Source organism: Falco cherrug, chromosome Z (genome assembly GCF_023634085.1).
Source record: "Falco cherrug isolate bFalChe1 chromosome Z, bFalChe1.pri, whole genome shotgun sequence".
Taxonomy (NCBI): Eukaryota; Metazoa; Chordata; class Aves; order Falconiformes; family Falconidae; genus Falco; species Falco cherrug.
In genome coordinates this window covers 10,128,674-10,144,227 of record NC_073720.1, presented here as the reverse complement: position 1 = coordinate 10,144,227, position 15,554 = coordinate 10,128,674, and the positions used below count along the sequence as shown (strand labels likewise).

The 15,554-nt window shown below is 51.6% G+C and overlaps 1 protein-coding gene across 1 annotated transcript; it reads right to left on the bottom strand.

The window, feature by feature from the left end:
* Positions 1-3,620: 3,620 nt before the first annotated feature.
* On the bottom strand, positions 3,621-6,677 carry LOC102047458 (myogenesis-regulating glycosidase). Its single transcript, XM_005436896.3, has one exon. The coding sequence runs from the start codon at positions 6,138-6,140 to the stop codon at positions 4,044-4,046; it is 2,097 nt and encodes a 698-aa protein (XP_005436953.2). The 5' UTR covers positions 6,141-6,677; the 3' UTR covers positions 3,621-4,043.
* Between the last annotated feature and the right edge of the window lie 8,877 nt (positions 6,678-15,554).

Here is a 15,554-nt window from a genome sequence, read left to right as displayed (position 1 = left end):
AGCCTGCAGCTTTGATGTATGTTTTAATGGGAGGATCTGGCAGCCACCCCACTCTTGTGTTTGGAGTGGTGGCAGGAGACGGGGAGGTGGAGATGAGCCACTGGATCATGGATCACATTTCCTTGGGTCCAGACAGCAGAGGGAAGAGCTGTGCCTTAGCGCTGGCCTGAAGAAGACCGTGTCCAGGTGAACATCGATGTTGCGTCTGCCCCCAGGGGCAGACTGTCATGCCCCTATTTCTGCTGGTATCTACCCAAAAAAGACCCATCAATGCTGAGTCTGGGGGGTTTGCTGGTCACGCTGCTCTCAGAGGACACATGCTTCGGGACTGTTTGCAGGTGGTGAAGAACAGGAGCCTGTTCTTGGCTTCCCTCAGGCACTCCAGAAGGTCCATCTGGGCCCTGGCTGTCCCCACTGTCCCCGGGGACCCCCTTTCCAGGTGGTGCTGACTGCTGGGATGGGGATGGAATAGATGTTTGTGGGTATGGGAGTGCCAGAAATGGAGTATGTGAAACTCCTTTAGGAGCTTGCCTTGCCCCATGCCACCCCTTTGCCCCACACAATGATTTTCCTGCCCTTTCTGTTGTTGCTGTATGAACCACAGCCTGCCTTGTGCCACCTGGGCATCACTAGCACTGCCCAACACATGTGGCTTGGCTTGAAGCATGAGGCGGTCTTCGATTTGCTCCTTTTGCAATAAAAGACATTTTCTGATGCTTTTTCTTTGCCTTCACCCTTGGGTGCAAGCGGTATCCATACACTCAGCTGATGCTCACACTGTGGAGGTGAAGCTGGCACTGGCTGGAGCCCTGGGGGCAGTCTAGCAACTTGTAGCCCTTGCATCCTTGCAACAAATCCTCAGTAATCCAGGAGTCCTCCCTGGAATCGGTGGGTCTGGGTTTAGTTTGCATCCTCACAAAAGCTGTCACTGTGTGCAGGGAGGGTGTGTGAAGCTTACTGGGCACACGGGTACAGCAAGTGGAGTCTGCTCTGTGCTGGGTCCCAGCTAAGTGGCAGTGCTTGAAAACGCATCCATGGGGGTGTACGGCACAAGGAGGAGTGTTAATGGCAAAGTTCAAACCCCAGTGGGGCTAGAGCAAAAGCCCAATTTGTTTGAAAGCAGATTTCAAGGAGGTGCCTATGGGTGACAGCAGAACAGTGTCTGCTGACCCATGAAACCCTGTCTGGGAGCATGTCTATCCCTGCCTGAAATTACAGCTTTTATTAAAAGTAAGAAAAACCCAAAACAACAGGCAGGCAGGCAGAGCCCAAGGCTGGGGAGGACTGTGGTGAAAGGACAAGCTGACAGCAGCAGAGGCCCTTCGGGCATGTGGCCAGGAAAAAAACAGGCTGGTCAGTCACAGCTCATCCCAAGCCAGGCGGGAGCTGCCAGCCTGCAGATCCCTTGTGCCAGGACAGTCATAAAGGTGGATTGGGCTGATGCAAAACCCCAGAGGCTGAGTAGACAAAAGCAGGGATGTTTTTTTCTTATTTTCTTTCTTTTCTTTTTTTTTTTTTCCCCCAGTAAGGATGGGTGGTTTTTAGCTCAGCAATCATCAATGATTGTAATCTAGTAAACTACCCTCTGCCCCTAGAAAAACAGGCAACCTGGAGTGAGCGATGGGCTGGGGGAAGTCTCATGTCACCAGCACCTCCACCAAACAGCTCTCGCTTGGCACTGGGAGTGAAAAAAATCAACCAAGACTGAAGCTTAGCAAGGCAAACAAGATGTCCCTTTGGCAGCACACAGCCCCGGTGCGGCAGGAGGGTGTGGAAAGGTGCCCACGGTGCCACCTGCTCGCAGGATGCCTCCAGCACCAGTCCCCCATGGCTTCCTGCGGCTTGGCTGGGCAGTAGGGAAAAGCACTGGAGGAAAGGTTAGAAAGGGATGGGGATTTGAAGGAGAGATTTTTGCAGCCAAAGGGGACCAGGTGGCTTGAATCATCCCAAGAGTTTGCAGAAAGTGTCAGTGATGCTTTTTTTTTTCTCTCCCAGCTGATGCAGGCGAGCAAGCGGAGCTACGTGTACAGACCACACTGATTATGGGCGCAGAGGTGTGGTGTGAAGGGGCTGGAGCCTGGCCCTCCCACCTCTCCCCAGTGCCAGGGGCATCAGCTTTTCAGAAAGCTTTTTCTCTTGCTGCAACAACCAGAGGACCCTCTGGCTGCCCCAAGCCTAGTTGTTGGGGACCCCTCAGGGCTTCAAAGCAGCAACTGAGAGATAAAGCATTCAGAAATGCTTCTCATCCTCAGGGGAGATACAGCAGTGAAAACCACTATCCTGGAGTGGGAGAAAGCCCATGGTGAGGACTCAGAGATGGTCTGTGAACCCTGAACACCACTGCCAGATAGAGCATTGCTTTCCCTTTCACATCCACAGATTAAAGTGGGGGTTTACCTCCCATCGCCACACCAGTGATAGTATTGCTGCAGCTTGAGCTGCTTTCAGGAGCATCTGGAAGATGTTCTGGCTCATCACAGTTGGCACTGCTCCTGTGCCACTGTGACCATGCCAGGTCCTTGTGGCATAACAGACCCACTGATGGGTGATGAGGGCCTCAGCCAGTGTTGGGGCTGCTTCATCTGAGCACCAGTCTGGAGTGAGTGCCATGTTCTCCAGCCCCTCTTTACTTTTTGTATGCAGCAGCTCTGGGGCAAAACTCTAAAGAAAGGAGCTTTATCCTGCCTTGGGGCCACACACAGCTTTACATCCCAGTGCCTACTAGCAGCGACGTGCTGGGGTCAGCAAAGGAAACAGTCCTTTGCTTTGGGAAGATGCACTGCAGCCCAGAGACCGCGGGACCTTCCTAAACTGCTGAGTCATGTCACCATTAAACTTCTCCCTGTCTAAAAACAGGAAAGATTGGACCAAGAGTGGAGAGTATTTCACAGCCAGCCTGCCCACCCAAGCCTGCAGGTGCTGCTGAGATACCTTCAGCCAGAAGTCACCTTCATGGACAGAAGGATGCCGGCTCATGGACAGGGATCTCCATTAACACAGCTGGTGGCATGGGAGAACGTTTTTCATGGGGAAACTGAAGCAGCAGGGCGCTTGGGCTTGTTTTTTAATTGTCTGAACTCTCCTGGGACATGAAAGATTACACCTTCTGGCTCTTAATGTGGTCCCAAAATGCACATGGATCCTGTTAGGTCCTAACCCATGCATGACTTGGTGCAAGGTTTTAACCTTGACTGCCATGAGATTTCACCACATGCTTACAGGCTTGGCTGAATCCACACCATGGACACGGTCCTCAATAATTTCTTCCAGCAAAAGGGGGGAAATGGTTGCCACAGCATCAGCAAATGCTGTAGCTTCTTTCTCCTCGCTCAGATAGCACAGGCCACGGGAAATGGAAACTCTTCTTATTCCTGCATCAGCACCTACCTGACTTGCAGGCTGAAAATAGAATACCTTCCACTTCAGGATAATCACAGACTGTTTCTTGTACAAAAAGTACTCTGCTTCAGCTGCCTCCTTCATTAATGAAATTATAAATATCTCAAGGGGTCAGCTGTGAAACTCAGTAAAACAAGGGAGTCCGTGTAAATGCCTTTATAAACCAGAAGCATGCATGGCATTTTTTGCTGGGAAAAGATTACAGCAGAGACCATGCTTCTATATCAGCGGTCCTCAAACTACGAGCCCGTGGGCTGGATACAGCCCCCCAGGGTCCTCAATCCGGCCCCCGGTATTTAACAGACCCCCCAGCCCCCCACCCCTGCCGGGGATTTGGGGGGGAAACCAAGCAGCCGCAGATGACTGCCTGCCACTGCATCCGCGCCGGCCCCCTGTTTAAACAGTTTGAGGACCCCTGATATATATATTATATTTGTCAGACTGCAATAACGAAGATGGCCCGTGAATATTTTTTCATAAGTAGGTTATTCTACACCACTTGCCACACAAAACAGAGGTCTCAGCGTTTTCTTCACATTTCATACTGAAGTATTTCTACTTCAAAACCTACTAAAATTCACAGGTTATTAAAGTCATTGGTTCATTAATCCCTGAGACCCTTGCACAGCTAATGGAGGAGCCTGTTAGGAAACCCAGAGGAAATAGGCAACTTCATCCAGGTCAACAGGATAGTCCGTGAGCAGCACCGGGGTCTTCTCAAACAGCTCCCCCTTGTAGCTGCGCCACTTGCCCGCTGGCAGGTAGACGTCGCGTTCCTGCTTGCCCATCTCCAGGACAGGTGCCACCATGAGGGTGTCCCCGATCAGGAACTGGGAGTCGATCCTGTGAGTGGCCTCATCGCGGGGTGAGATCCACCAGATTGGACGGATGATGGGGTCACCTGTGTCAGTGACCTCCCCAGCCAGTTCCAGCAGCAGCGGGGCCACCAGCGACTCATGGAGCTCCGTGAACTTCTGTGCAATCTCCACCACCTCCTTGTCATAGAGCCAGGGCGGGATGGAGAACTGCATGGAGGGCATGAAGGCTGACAGCTCCAGCCACCGCACGTACAGCTCCCGGTCGGGGATCTCCACCGCGCCCTCCGTCTTGTTGGGGAGAAAGTTCCCGCCTATCATATCTGGCAGTACAAAGGGGTACCCCAGCATGCTGATGGTGAGCACCGTGGGGATGAGGGACTTGAGGCCAAGCTCATAGCCCCAGACGGAGTCACGGTCAATGATGCGGAAGAAGCAGGAGATGTTCTGTGACTGGTAGCCCACCCGCACCTCGGCCAGCTCGTAGAAGGGGATGGCCATCTCCGTGTAGCGCCGCGACCAGATGCTGGGGTCTGAGAGTGGGCGGAAGGTGCTGAACTGCTTGGGCAGGTAGCTGGTCTCACCTGCATCAAACTTGAAGGATGAGATGCCATACTTGTGTCGGAGCTGGCGCAGGTGGCTCTGGAACCAGTCCCGGGCTGCTGGGTTGGTGAAGTCCAGGATGGCCCCGATGCCGTTCCACCACTCGACCATGGCAGGCAGCCGCCCAGACAGCTCCTTGATGAACAGCTGACGCTCAATTCCCACCCCAAAATTGGAGGAATCTGTGTGTATAAAGGGATGAATCCACAGGGTGACCTTAAACCCATCTTCCCTCAGTTTTGCAAACATCTCTGTTACGTTGGGGAACTTGACAGGGTCAAAGTCAAAGTCCCCATAAGCTTGTGTGTACATGTCATCAATTTCAATGTGGCTGCAGTTAAAACGGTACTTCTTAATGTTTCTTGCAAAATGTAGAAGTTTATCCTGATTTATATCTTTTTTGTAGAGGGCCCAGGTGGACCAGATGGGGTATCGGAAGGCGTTCTCAGCAGGGATCTTGGAGGGCTTGTTGAAGTACCTGCGCACCATGTACTTGTGGATGGAGGTGACGTCGGAGCCCACGCAGACGCGGTAGCTGAGCTCGGGGAAGGGCTGTTGCCCCGGTGGGGGCTTGTAAGGTGAGTCCTTGTAGCGGGCCTGGAAGAAGAGGGCGCGCTCGGTGGCATTGAAGCCCAGGTGGAAGGGCACGGAGTCGTTGATCTTGATGGCCGCCGCCTTGGAGGAGAGCCAGTAGCGCTCGAGGATGCCGCCAAAGCTGTCGCGGAAGGAGTAGACGTCACTGGTCACGTAGGGCATGGGCTCCTGGTAGCCCGCCAGGCGGATGGGCCAGTGCTGGGTGCTCATCTCTGAGCCCCCATACCAGTGGGCGTCCTCCCAGAACATGGTGTGCTCCACCGCCGGGCCGGGCGCCAGCTCCTCCCAGCGCACACGGTAGCACATCACCGTGTCCTTGGGCTTCACCGTCTGGATGAAGAAGTTGAGCGGGCCCCTGCCCGACCGCGTGCAGCTCAAAATCTCGCCCTCCTTGGAGCACGACTCCAGGTCAAGGCTGCCCGAGCGGAAGGCCAGGCGGAAGACCACCTCCCCGTGCTGGTTCCTGATGACAAAGCCATCCGCCCGCAGGTCCATCAGCTCCGTCTTGAGCCGCTCCGCCTTCCGCAGGGACACTGTGTAGTAGCACCAAGCCACCACCGCTGCAATGAACAGGATGAGGCCCAGCAAGATGGCCCCAAGCATGGGCCTCAGCTCCTTGGAGGGCTTCTGCTTCACTGGCCTGATATTTTCAGGCAAAAATGTTTCTTTGGCATCCTGCTTTTGAGCTTTTCCATATTTTCCCACACGTTGGGTCACCAGACTGTCCATGACTCCTTTGCAGTGTTAACGCCTCATTAGAAACTTTGCTGCTGAATCTTTTTTTCTCCAGCTGGTGGACAGAAAATCAAAGATGCTACATGAAGATGTTCAACGTCTCCTTTCCAAAGTCTGGCCTCTCACACCTGCAGTGTTATTTCATGAAACAGAGGGTTATAAAGAGCAAAAAAGCAATGAAATCTTGCTAATGGCCATAGCTCCTCTCCTCCCGTTTGCAGCCTGGCAGCCTCCGTGGCCCCGCAGCTCTGGCTTGCTTTGCTCTGTGCAATGGCAGCCCGTTCACGGGCAGCTGGGCTGAACCTTTTCAGAGTGGGGCTGTGCCAGGATTCCCATGACCTTCTCTTGGCTGCATCCTGCAGAGCAAGGGTGAAGGGAGGAAAGTCAGCGCCCGGAGGAGAATGGGGCCAGGGAAAGGGGCTGGTACCTGAGCGTAACAAGCTGGACATCACAAGCTGATCTGTTTTTACACTAATTATATTCCCTGCTGAATTTCCCGACCTGTGCACAAATTCTCTGCATCAAATGCAGGCAGGGAAACACCGTGCTGAAATGTCAAGCCTCTTGTTCCCCACCACTCCCCCCGGGATGCAGCTGGCAAATGCTATTTGATCTCCCAGCATTCTACTCCTTCCCTGAGCTGCATGGGGACATGGGGATGCACACACTTTGCAGCCAGCACTGCACTGCTCTGGGGTGGCAGGGCAGAACCCTTCAGCTGCCTTGCTGCCTATCCCAGAGCCATCACCAAGGACAGCCCCTCTTGTCTTAGCAGGGGAAAAAGAAGATCTTTCCCTACATCTGCATCTTAATTTTTTAATCCTAATTCAGTTCTTGTAACTCCCAGGCTCATGCCAGGCAAGATACTACAGTGCAGCGAGGGTAGAAGATATTTAAGCACAGAGTTTGAGGGTGGGTGTACTAAACTAAAGTTGTTGCAAGACCAGGACTACACTAAAGCTTTGTTTTGCTGAGAAATGCACAAGAAGATGACACATGTGCCAGCTGCATCAAGGGTCACCAAGCCAGCTGGTGCAGTGCAGCTCACAGCACCTGAAAGCATCCATTGCCAACAAAAATGACAGGTAGGGGAAACTGAGGCAGGTGGCTCGAGGCAGTGATCTCAGTGCAACCGGGCTCCTGGCTTCCCTGGGCCCATACTGGGTCTGGGTGGTCTGAAAGGATGAAAATTTGCAGAGGTCTATATGGGGAGGAAGAAAAAGAGCCAGCTTGCTCATCCAAGCAGTGCCCAGCAATACATGCCAGGCGTATTTACGCACGCTGCCATGACATCAGTACCTAAGTATACAGAGATGATAAGCCACCCAGGGATCCATTAAAAATACCAGAGGTCACCACATTTTGGATTGATCGCAGCAGCCTTCTAACCACCCAAATGAGCTGCTCAGTCAGTTTTCGTAATGCGTTTTCCGGGTCAGTGAGGATTTGATGAGAAAAAGAGACAAAGTGGATAAAAGTGATCCCAGGCAAGCCCTGGCCAGGGTGGGGAGTGAGAGAAGGAAGGTTGCTGCTGCCCCAAAGAGATGGTGGTCTGGGACAGTGACCATTCTGGGGAGCAGGCTGGGTTACACACGTGCTCGGGGTGCTCTGCCAGCCCCAAAGTGCTCAGACCTGGCAGCCTCCCCAGTGCTGGCCTGGCTCCTGGACACGGCTTTGCAGCTCTGGCTCAGGTGGTTTCCAGCAAAACCCTGGTGTTTTCCCAAAACAACCCTTTTGCTTTGAAGATGTTTTTATGTGCTGGGTCAGCCCTTGGCTGCCACCCTTGGAGCTTTCCTCATCTTCTTCCTTCCTCTTTCTGCCCTCCCAGCCAGCCTGGAGACAGGACTCTCCTTTAAGATAAGTCCCACCATTTTCAAGGGTGAAAAAACAAGGAAGGGAAAGGGAAGGAAAATCGGTTTTCCAGGACTTCTGCTTTTTTTTTTAAAAAAAAAAAAAAATCTGAAACAACACATTAAAAAAACCAAAACACGCAGGGACATGAAGACTCCAAAATCTGCACAAGAACAAAGGATGTGGGGGAAGTTTCCCAGCTTTCTGTGCAGTGGTCTCTGTCTCAGACTTTAAATCCCTCAATTTCCCCAGAAGCCAAAGATCAAAGATGGTATATAAGGGAGTCAGGCCAACCTGTCCTGTCCCCAGGGCCTTTTGGATTTTCCTCCTTCCTATGATGTGGCAGGATGTGGCATTGGTACCCCAGCCCTGCTGCTCATGGAGGAGAGGTAAGATGTGGGTGGTCAGTGGGAACGGCAGGCGCTGGCACATCTGGAGGCAGAACAGGATGAAATTTGATTTCTGAGGTAGATCCCGCCAGGGTAAGGGAGTCTTTGAAGCTGCTAACTCCTGCCCTTCAAGACTTATGTCTTAGGAAAGCATAAAACATGCACTGGCCTAGCTGGCAGCCTGTGCGCTGCACAGGGTTGATGAGGAGTCCTGCCAAGGGGTGCACATAGGTGACCCAGAGCCCAGCCTTTTCCTTGCTCTGTTCCTGGGATTATGGCATGACAGCATCCCCTCCCCATGAATATTTAACTGGTCCCTGCAAAAACTCTCTGTTCCGGTGACTACTTAACCAACAAATGCAAAGTGCAACTGCTTCCAAGCAAGGATGGGCCAAATGCTCCCACAGCACCCCAAAAGCCACATGTCCCAGGGATGCACACACTGTTGTTTTATATTTGAGTGCTTTATCAGATGCTAGTCTGATATGGGTCTGGCCCCATCAGTCCCCCAGGCCTTCCTCCACAAGGAGCCATGATTCCTCACCCTGAGGATCTAAGCAGCCCTTAGCATACACAGATTAAACATTGACATAGCCAGCACTGTGACATGCAGAAAATGCACTGGGACTTTAGACCTCTTAGAGTTAAACAGGAACTAAGCAAGGGTTTCAAGTGATGAAATGCATGTCAGCTGGCTTGAAGAGCAGCTGGGTGCTGAAACCCCTTTGTGCACCCATCCTCAGAGCCTCCTTTCTCCAGACCAAACCTATCCCCAGAAGCCCACCTGATCTCTCCACACATGTGGCACAAGTTTGCCAGGCCTTTGTGCAGGTCTGAGCTATGTGATTCCTGAATCCTGACTTCTGCCTTTCCAATGCATTTACCTGCATGCTGATGCACGGAGAGCATCACTCATCAAACAGCCCATCAAGAAACAATTCTGTCTTTAAATCAAGAGATAGTTTTCTATACTAAAATTCCCTTTATAAAAGGTCATCAAACACTTGGGAATCACTATCAGGTGCTTGTAGGGAGAGTATACAACACATTCTAGCAGAAAGTGCCATAGGTAAAGTCATGGTCATAAAAAAACTATTGCCCTGTCAAATTCTGCAAGAACTGATTAATCATTTACTGAGACCTTTTAGACTCTTTTAAATGGGACCTTTTTAGTGGAAAACACACTCAAAGCAGAAAGCCGTTCCCATCAGCTCGCATTTCCCATAGCAGCCTGGCACATGCAGGCATCGTATGGGGAATTAATTGCTAAAAGGGGCCTGGGGGAGGTTTGCTCACCATTTCTTCTGTGTGTATAGATGATGTGAGAAAAGAGGTATCTGCTGTTGCTGCCACCGAGGAGGGGGGGTGAGGGAGAGCCAAGGTTATTGCATGAGCTGCCACAGATTAGCTACAAAACCAACAAGGCTTAACGCAAGGGGGAAGTGGCTGGGGAATGGATGCAGCGGGGGAGGTGACATTGCCAAAGATGCTCTGCAGTCCATGTGGTGCAGGTAGGGGCGCCAGCATCCCTGACTGCAGCACCGAGTACTTAAGGAGCACTTGGAGCAACTTGATAGGGTGGCTGAGGAGGGAAGCTGCCAGAGTCCCTCCCTCAGAGTGGTGCAGGATCCTGCTTCTCCCAGAAAAAAATCTCACTTTTGTCCTGAAGCAGGGACGATATTAGCCACAGTGCCGCATGCACCCCTCACCCAGCTCTGGGCTTCAAGCAATTCCTGATAGCTCCAACAAGGACAACAGTGAGGGCTGGCCTCACCTCCTTGACCCTTGGCCTGTGGGGATCTTACCCGGATCCTTGGGCTGAAACAGCAGTTTGGTTCATATTAACCCCATCAGCAGCGGAGTTCACCCTGCTGGGGAGGCTTGTGGCTGTGTCCTGCAGGGGTGCACCAGCAGGCTTATTTCTAGCAGCCATGCTGATTTGGGGTTCTCTGCACTGCTCCCCATGGCTCCTAATGCTTGGAAGGGTTTTAGTTTTCAGCTCAGGGTGACGATGGCTGCACAGACTGCTGGCTTGTGCCTGTATAAAGGCTCGTGCTGCTGCAAATCTGGTAACCCCATGCAAGCCCGAAGTGCTATAAGCCTCCTGGAGCCAGGCAAATCCAGCCCAGGTCTAGAGCAGAAACACTATCTGGGGTTTTTCCTTACCTAGAGGATCTCAGTCCCTCACTACTGGGAATAAAGTGGTTTATTGCACAGGTCTTTTAGACCTAACCGCTATAGGAGCAGGCAGTGGAAAGTCCCACTCCTGTCCTCTTATATGAACAAACTCCTCCTTCCCAAGCTGGCAGAAAAAAACCTGCAAAAGGAACTTTTTCCCCATTTCAGGGCTTGCTCTGACTCCTGAGCCTGCACACAGTGTCCATGTGCTGCTCCAAGCTGCAAGTAGGGGCCACAGCATCCCGGTGCACGCTGAGCCGTTTCGCCTGCATCCTTGGGAAGGAGCTCCATCTGCTGAGCCAGTGGCCCAGGCTGAAACCCAGCGAGTGTTGCCAGGCTTGTCCCAGGGCTGCAGGGTGACGGGTCATCAGGCATGCCCTGGGCAGCACCGAGCCCACCGGACCCTGTTGCATCAGGATCAGTGCTTGTGAGGAACTCCAGGGAGTTTTTGAGGTGCCTTCCCCTGAAGAAGAAGCAAACGGAGCAGAGAGTGATAAGCAAAGCACAGGCAAGGAGTAAAAAAGTCATTGTGTGCTGCAGCTGCAATTGTGTGCTCAGGCCAGGGGACAGTGGAAATGTAGGAAAAGAGGGGAAAAAAGGGTGCTCTCATCTCAGGCTGCTCTGAATGAAGTCAGTCAGCTGGGCTTCCTCCCAGTGAAGGAATAAACTAGGAAGGAACCTGGATCTGAACTGGGCTTTCTCCCACTTAGGACACAGGCTCAGCTGGAGGCTCTGCTTGGAGAGGAAGCCCTCAGCTGCTACCTGCAACAGCAGCGAGATAAACAGGTGCAATAGCTTGAAGGCTTTCACCTAGGAGGGGAACTGCTATTTTCTTGTGAGAACGAGCCAGAGACCTCCCATGAGCTCCAGGTAGGTCCCTGAGGGATGCTTCAGGCTCTGCATGGGTTAAGCCAACTGCCTGCCAGGGTGAGGGGTCCTGGGAAGTTTTTCTCACACCTGCCCCTGTGGGACTTCTTGTGGCACTGGTGCACCCACGGTGGAAGATGAGGCTCTCAGGCAGGCTGAGGGCATCTGCTCTGGGCTTCCCACAGTCTCAGCTTGCTGCTCACATGGGAGCAGGGCTGTGAGGACCACATCTAACCCAGGCATTTCTAGAGATGCTGCTTTATCCCAAACCAGCTCCACTTCCCAGCCATGGGAGAATTTTGATATGTAAATATCTCTTTTTCCTTCTCTATTCCTTCTTGAAGATACATGACCTTTACTGCGGTTACTTTCCTAAATGTCTGATGCTAAGCGTTTGTGCATGATCAAAGGTTTCACTGCAGAGACAACCCTGCGATGGCCAGACCCCTTGGCTTGCCTTGGCACTTATCCAGCTTCAACTAGGGCAATGAAAGCCCACCTTCAAAGCAGACGTGGATGGAGGAATGACTCATTAGTGCCAGCCAGCAGCCAGAGGGATGTTTTAGGGGTCTTACCACCGAAAATCAGTCTGGTTATAAGCAAGAAAGGCTTCCCTGGGTTTTTGAGGAATTACACTGCATGGGTGAAGCTGATCCTTTCACAAGCACTTTGAACCAGGCACCAGACAGAAAAACCTGCAAAAGGCCAGACAGCTGAAAAGAATGCTAATTAACATTTGCATCTTGCCCAAAGGAGCTTACCCAGGGAGAGGGGAAGATTTCAACCCCTAAAATATGGAACAACTGAAGAGCCCCAGCCCTCCTCACCCTGGGGACCCGGTCCGAGTTTTGCCATTCCTGTCCTGGCATGCCACTGAGGGTATTTTAAGCTGCTTGTTGATGTCCCCATGTCATACGGAGTCTGGCTGGCTCCAAGGCTGAGGTGAAAGCCTAATGGATGGCTGTGCTGTTCCTGAGCATCCCATGGGCTTTAAGCTAGTGAAATACTTGTCTCTGCTTGCTCTCCCAGCTGCTGTGCCGGAAAGCAGTGCCTGTCCCACACCAGACAGGGCTGCATTTGGGTGTCTGGTGAGTAATCCCTGCATTTGAAGATATGTGGCTAATACCATCTCCTTATCAGGAGATGAAATTTCACTTTATCATCACTTCACTCTGACTAAATTCACCATGAGCTGCAAAATTATGAGAAAAAGCAAGGTACCTCTCAAACTGATGATGGAGCCAAGAACTAGGCTGCTCCATGGGACTCAGTTTGGCAAGAACTAACCAATGTGGAAATCACATGCCTGAGAGCCAGCAGTTACAGGACTCTGTATCCTACATGTATCCTGCTCCATGTGGGAGAGACCACAGCTGTAAAGTAGCTTGCTCTTTCCTAGGGGCAGCCCAGGGAAAGTAAGCTGTGGAAACTATTTGAAGAAAGCATCTCTACACGTGAGACTATGCCATGCCATAAGCAAACCAATGCATCACAGAAGAATGTGCTCTAAGGCTACAGAGCAATTTTATACAGAAATGCTTTCTTCCATGTGTAAGAAGTAAGGCCAAAGTGGTGTCCTGTAATCCTAGAAATCTCAGTGACTTATTCATTTTAGTCTGTGTTGACACGTCACTTTAGACTGACCACTTTTCTCCAGAGTTTAAATACGGCTTTGGTTTCTGGGTTAGGCTCTCCTCAGTCCAGTGCTAGTGGGGGGCTCAGCAGCAGCCTGAACATCCTGTATCTCACTGAGGGATTGACAAAGCCAGAAAAAAAAGAATTTGCCTTTGGATATGGTGTTAAGTTGCATCTCTAGATGAAACAGATCTCCAGATGGAGAAGATCTCCACATGGAGCAGAACTCTGGTCTGGTGCCCCAGGGCAGGGCAGTGGGCAGCAAGAAAAGCATCCAGGTTCTGTGCTGTGGTAAGCCTCATCACTCTCAACACCAGCCAGAGCTGATGGCACCAGACCCAGGGGACAACTGAGCTGAGATGCTTCAGGACATCACATTGCAGGAGGAGCACCAGCACATGCCCTCTAGAAGAAAAGCTGAAGACTTTTCCTTCCTTTCCTTAGGGCAAGGGAGTGAACATGGCTTAACAGCAGGTGGAAGAGGTTATTTAAAGCAAGAAGTTACCCTTCAAAAAGCTGGAATCACACCTTGGAAAAGAAAACACCTGGATTTCCTAAAGGCTTTGCACAGAGTTTAAAAGGCTCCAGCAGGAACAGAGGAGACTCAGAATAAGAAAGAATAGTCCAGGCAAGGTTAAATAACTGCAGAAAGAAGGAAGTGGTAGGAATGAGGACATGGACATGAGAGGGTCTTGCCCAGGGCAAAGTCTGAGCCATCCATCAGGCAGAGGCAGGAGATTTGCTAAACACACTGACACTGGGAAATCCTGAGATGAAAATGGCAGGAAAAGAGTAGGGGACACTCTATTTTTTGTTTTTCCTTGGCATCCTCTGTGGATGACTGCTGGGTTCAGATCTGAGGATAGAACTGTCGCCTGACCCTGCACAGTCCTTCCCATGCTAACACTGCAGCAAAGACCACTGACAGCCCCCAGCCTAAGAGGAGGAGATATTCCTGGCACATACAGGGAAAGGCTTTCTGGGTGTTAAAAAGCAACCATGATCCAGTGGATTGGGAGCTCAGAGACAGACTTGATGGCTCTGGGCAGATCACAGCCTCTATGTGCCTCAGTTTCCCCTGTGCGAAATGGACAGAAGGACCGGGAAAAGAAACACGGGACATGTACCAGCTCCCAGGGTCAGAGCAACAGCAGGATTGATGCTAGAAGAGCACAACAACCTTTTCACCAGGATATTCACAGCAATGCTCTCCATCCAACGGGGAGACACGTCCACCCTGAGCTCTCCCCTCTTCTCCTTCTCCTGTGGGAGAGACATGCTTGCTCAGCAAGCACAGTGGAGAGCATTTGCATTTTCAACCCCAGTCATGCGGGGAAGAGTTTAACACCTGTTAAATTTTTCATTAAAAATGCTCGGTATTTAGTGCAACTTGACACATTCCAATAGGGAAAAGGAATGAGTAATCCCAAGGAAACCCATTCTGTGGTATTTTTCTTGAGCACAGTGCTACGGCCAGACAGGAGCAACCTCACCAGGGCAAGAACTTACTCCAGCCTTCCCCTTTGTTTGGCCATAGGATATCCCCCACCATATCCGCATCCGCCTGGGAAGAAGCCAGTCTGGACTGAAGCCAGATCCACCATCAGAGACCGAGGGGTGGGGTGGGTGTGAGCTCTCATCCCAGGGCTGGGCAAAGAGGGAACTGCACCTTTGCAAGGCTCTGACCTGAGCCCATGTCCCTGAACGGATGCCAGCACTGTGCTGTTTTAATTAGACAGCATGGCCACTAAACGAAGGAGCTCCCAGCTCTCCAAGCAACTCCAGGTCTCATGGGCAGAGCTGGGAGTTGTGGCATTGGTGCTCATCCAGGTCTGGACCCCAAAAGTAAAAGTGAAGCCATCACTTTTTATGTTTTTATGCAACAGGGTTAATGGTATATGATATATGTATTTTGCACACACACACACACACACATATATATATATGTACACACACACACACACACACACACATATGTAATACGTATATATATAATAGTCATGAGAATGACCCCAGAAGCGAGGGAGACAAGTGCAGAGAGGATGCGGCTGAACAGGAGCACCTCACTAGCAAAATGATAACTCTTTCTTCCCCTGCTGCTCTTTTACCCGACAGCCTTTCCTGCTGCCCCTCGGGGAGCGATGTGTGGTCTTCCCTCTGTGCAGAGCCCAAACCACGTGTGAAAAGCCAAACTCAACCTGAGCAACCCTCAGGGCGAGCATCAGGGCAGACTTGCAGTGGGACCCTGCTCCCCAGCCAGGAGCTCAGCTCCCCCTTCCATCACCCTCTGGCTCCAGGACACCCGCAGCTGGTTTGTGAGGTTTTATCTCTGCCATGACTTGTAACGGTCCTTAAACTCATCTCGGCAGCGATAATTCTCCCTAAAGAGAAAACAACGCTGTGACAGCACAGCCGACCGCAAGGTTTCAGCAGACACATCCCACGCCCCTCTTGGCACTCCTGCCAAACTTTGCCTTTTCTTGCCAGG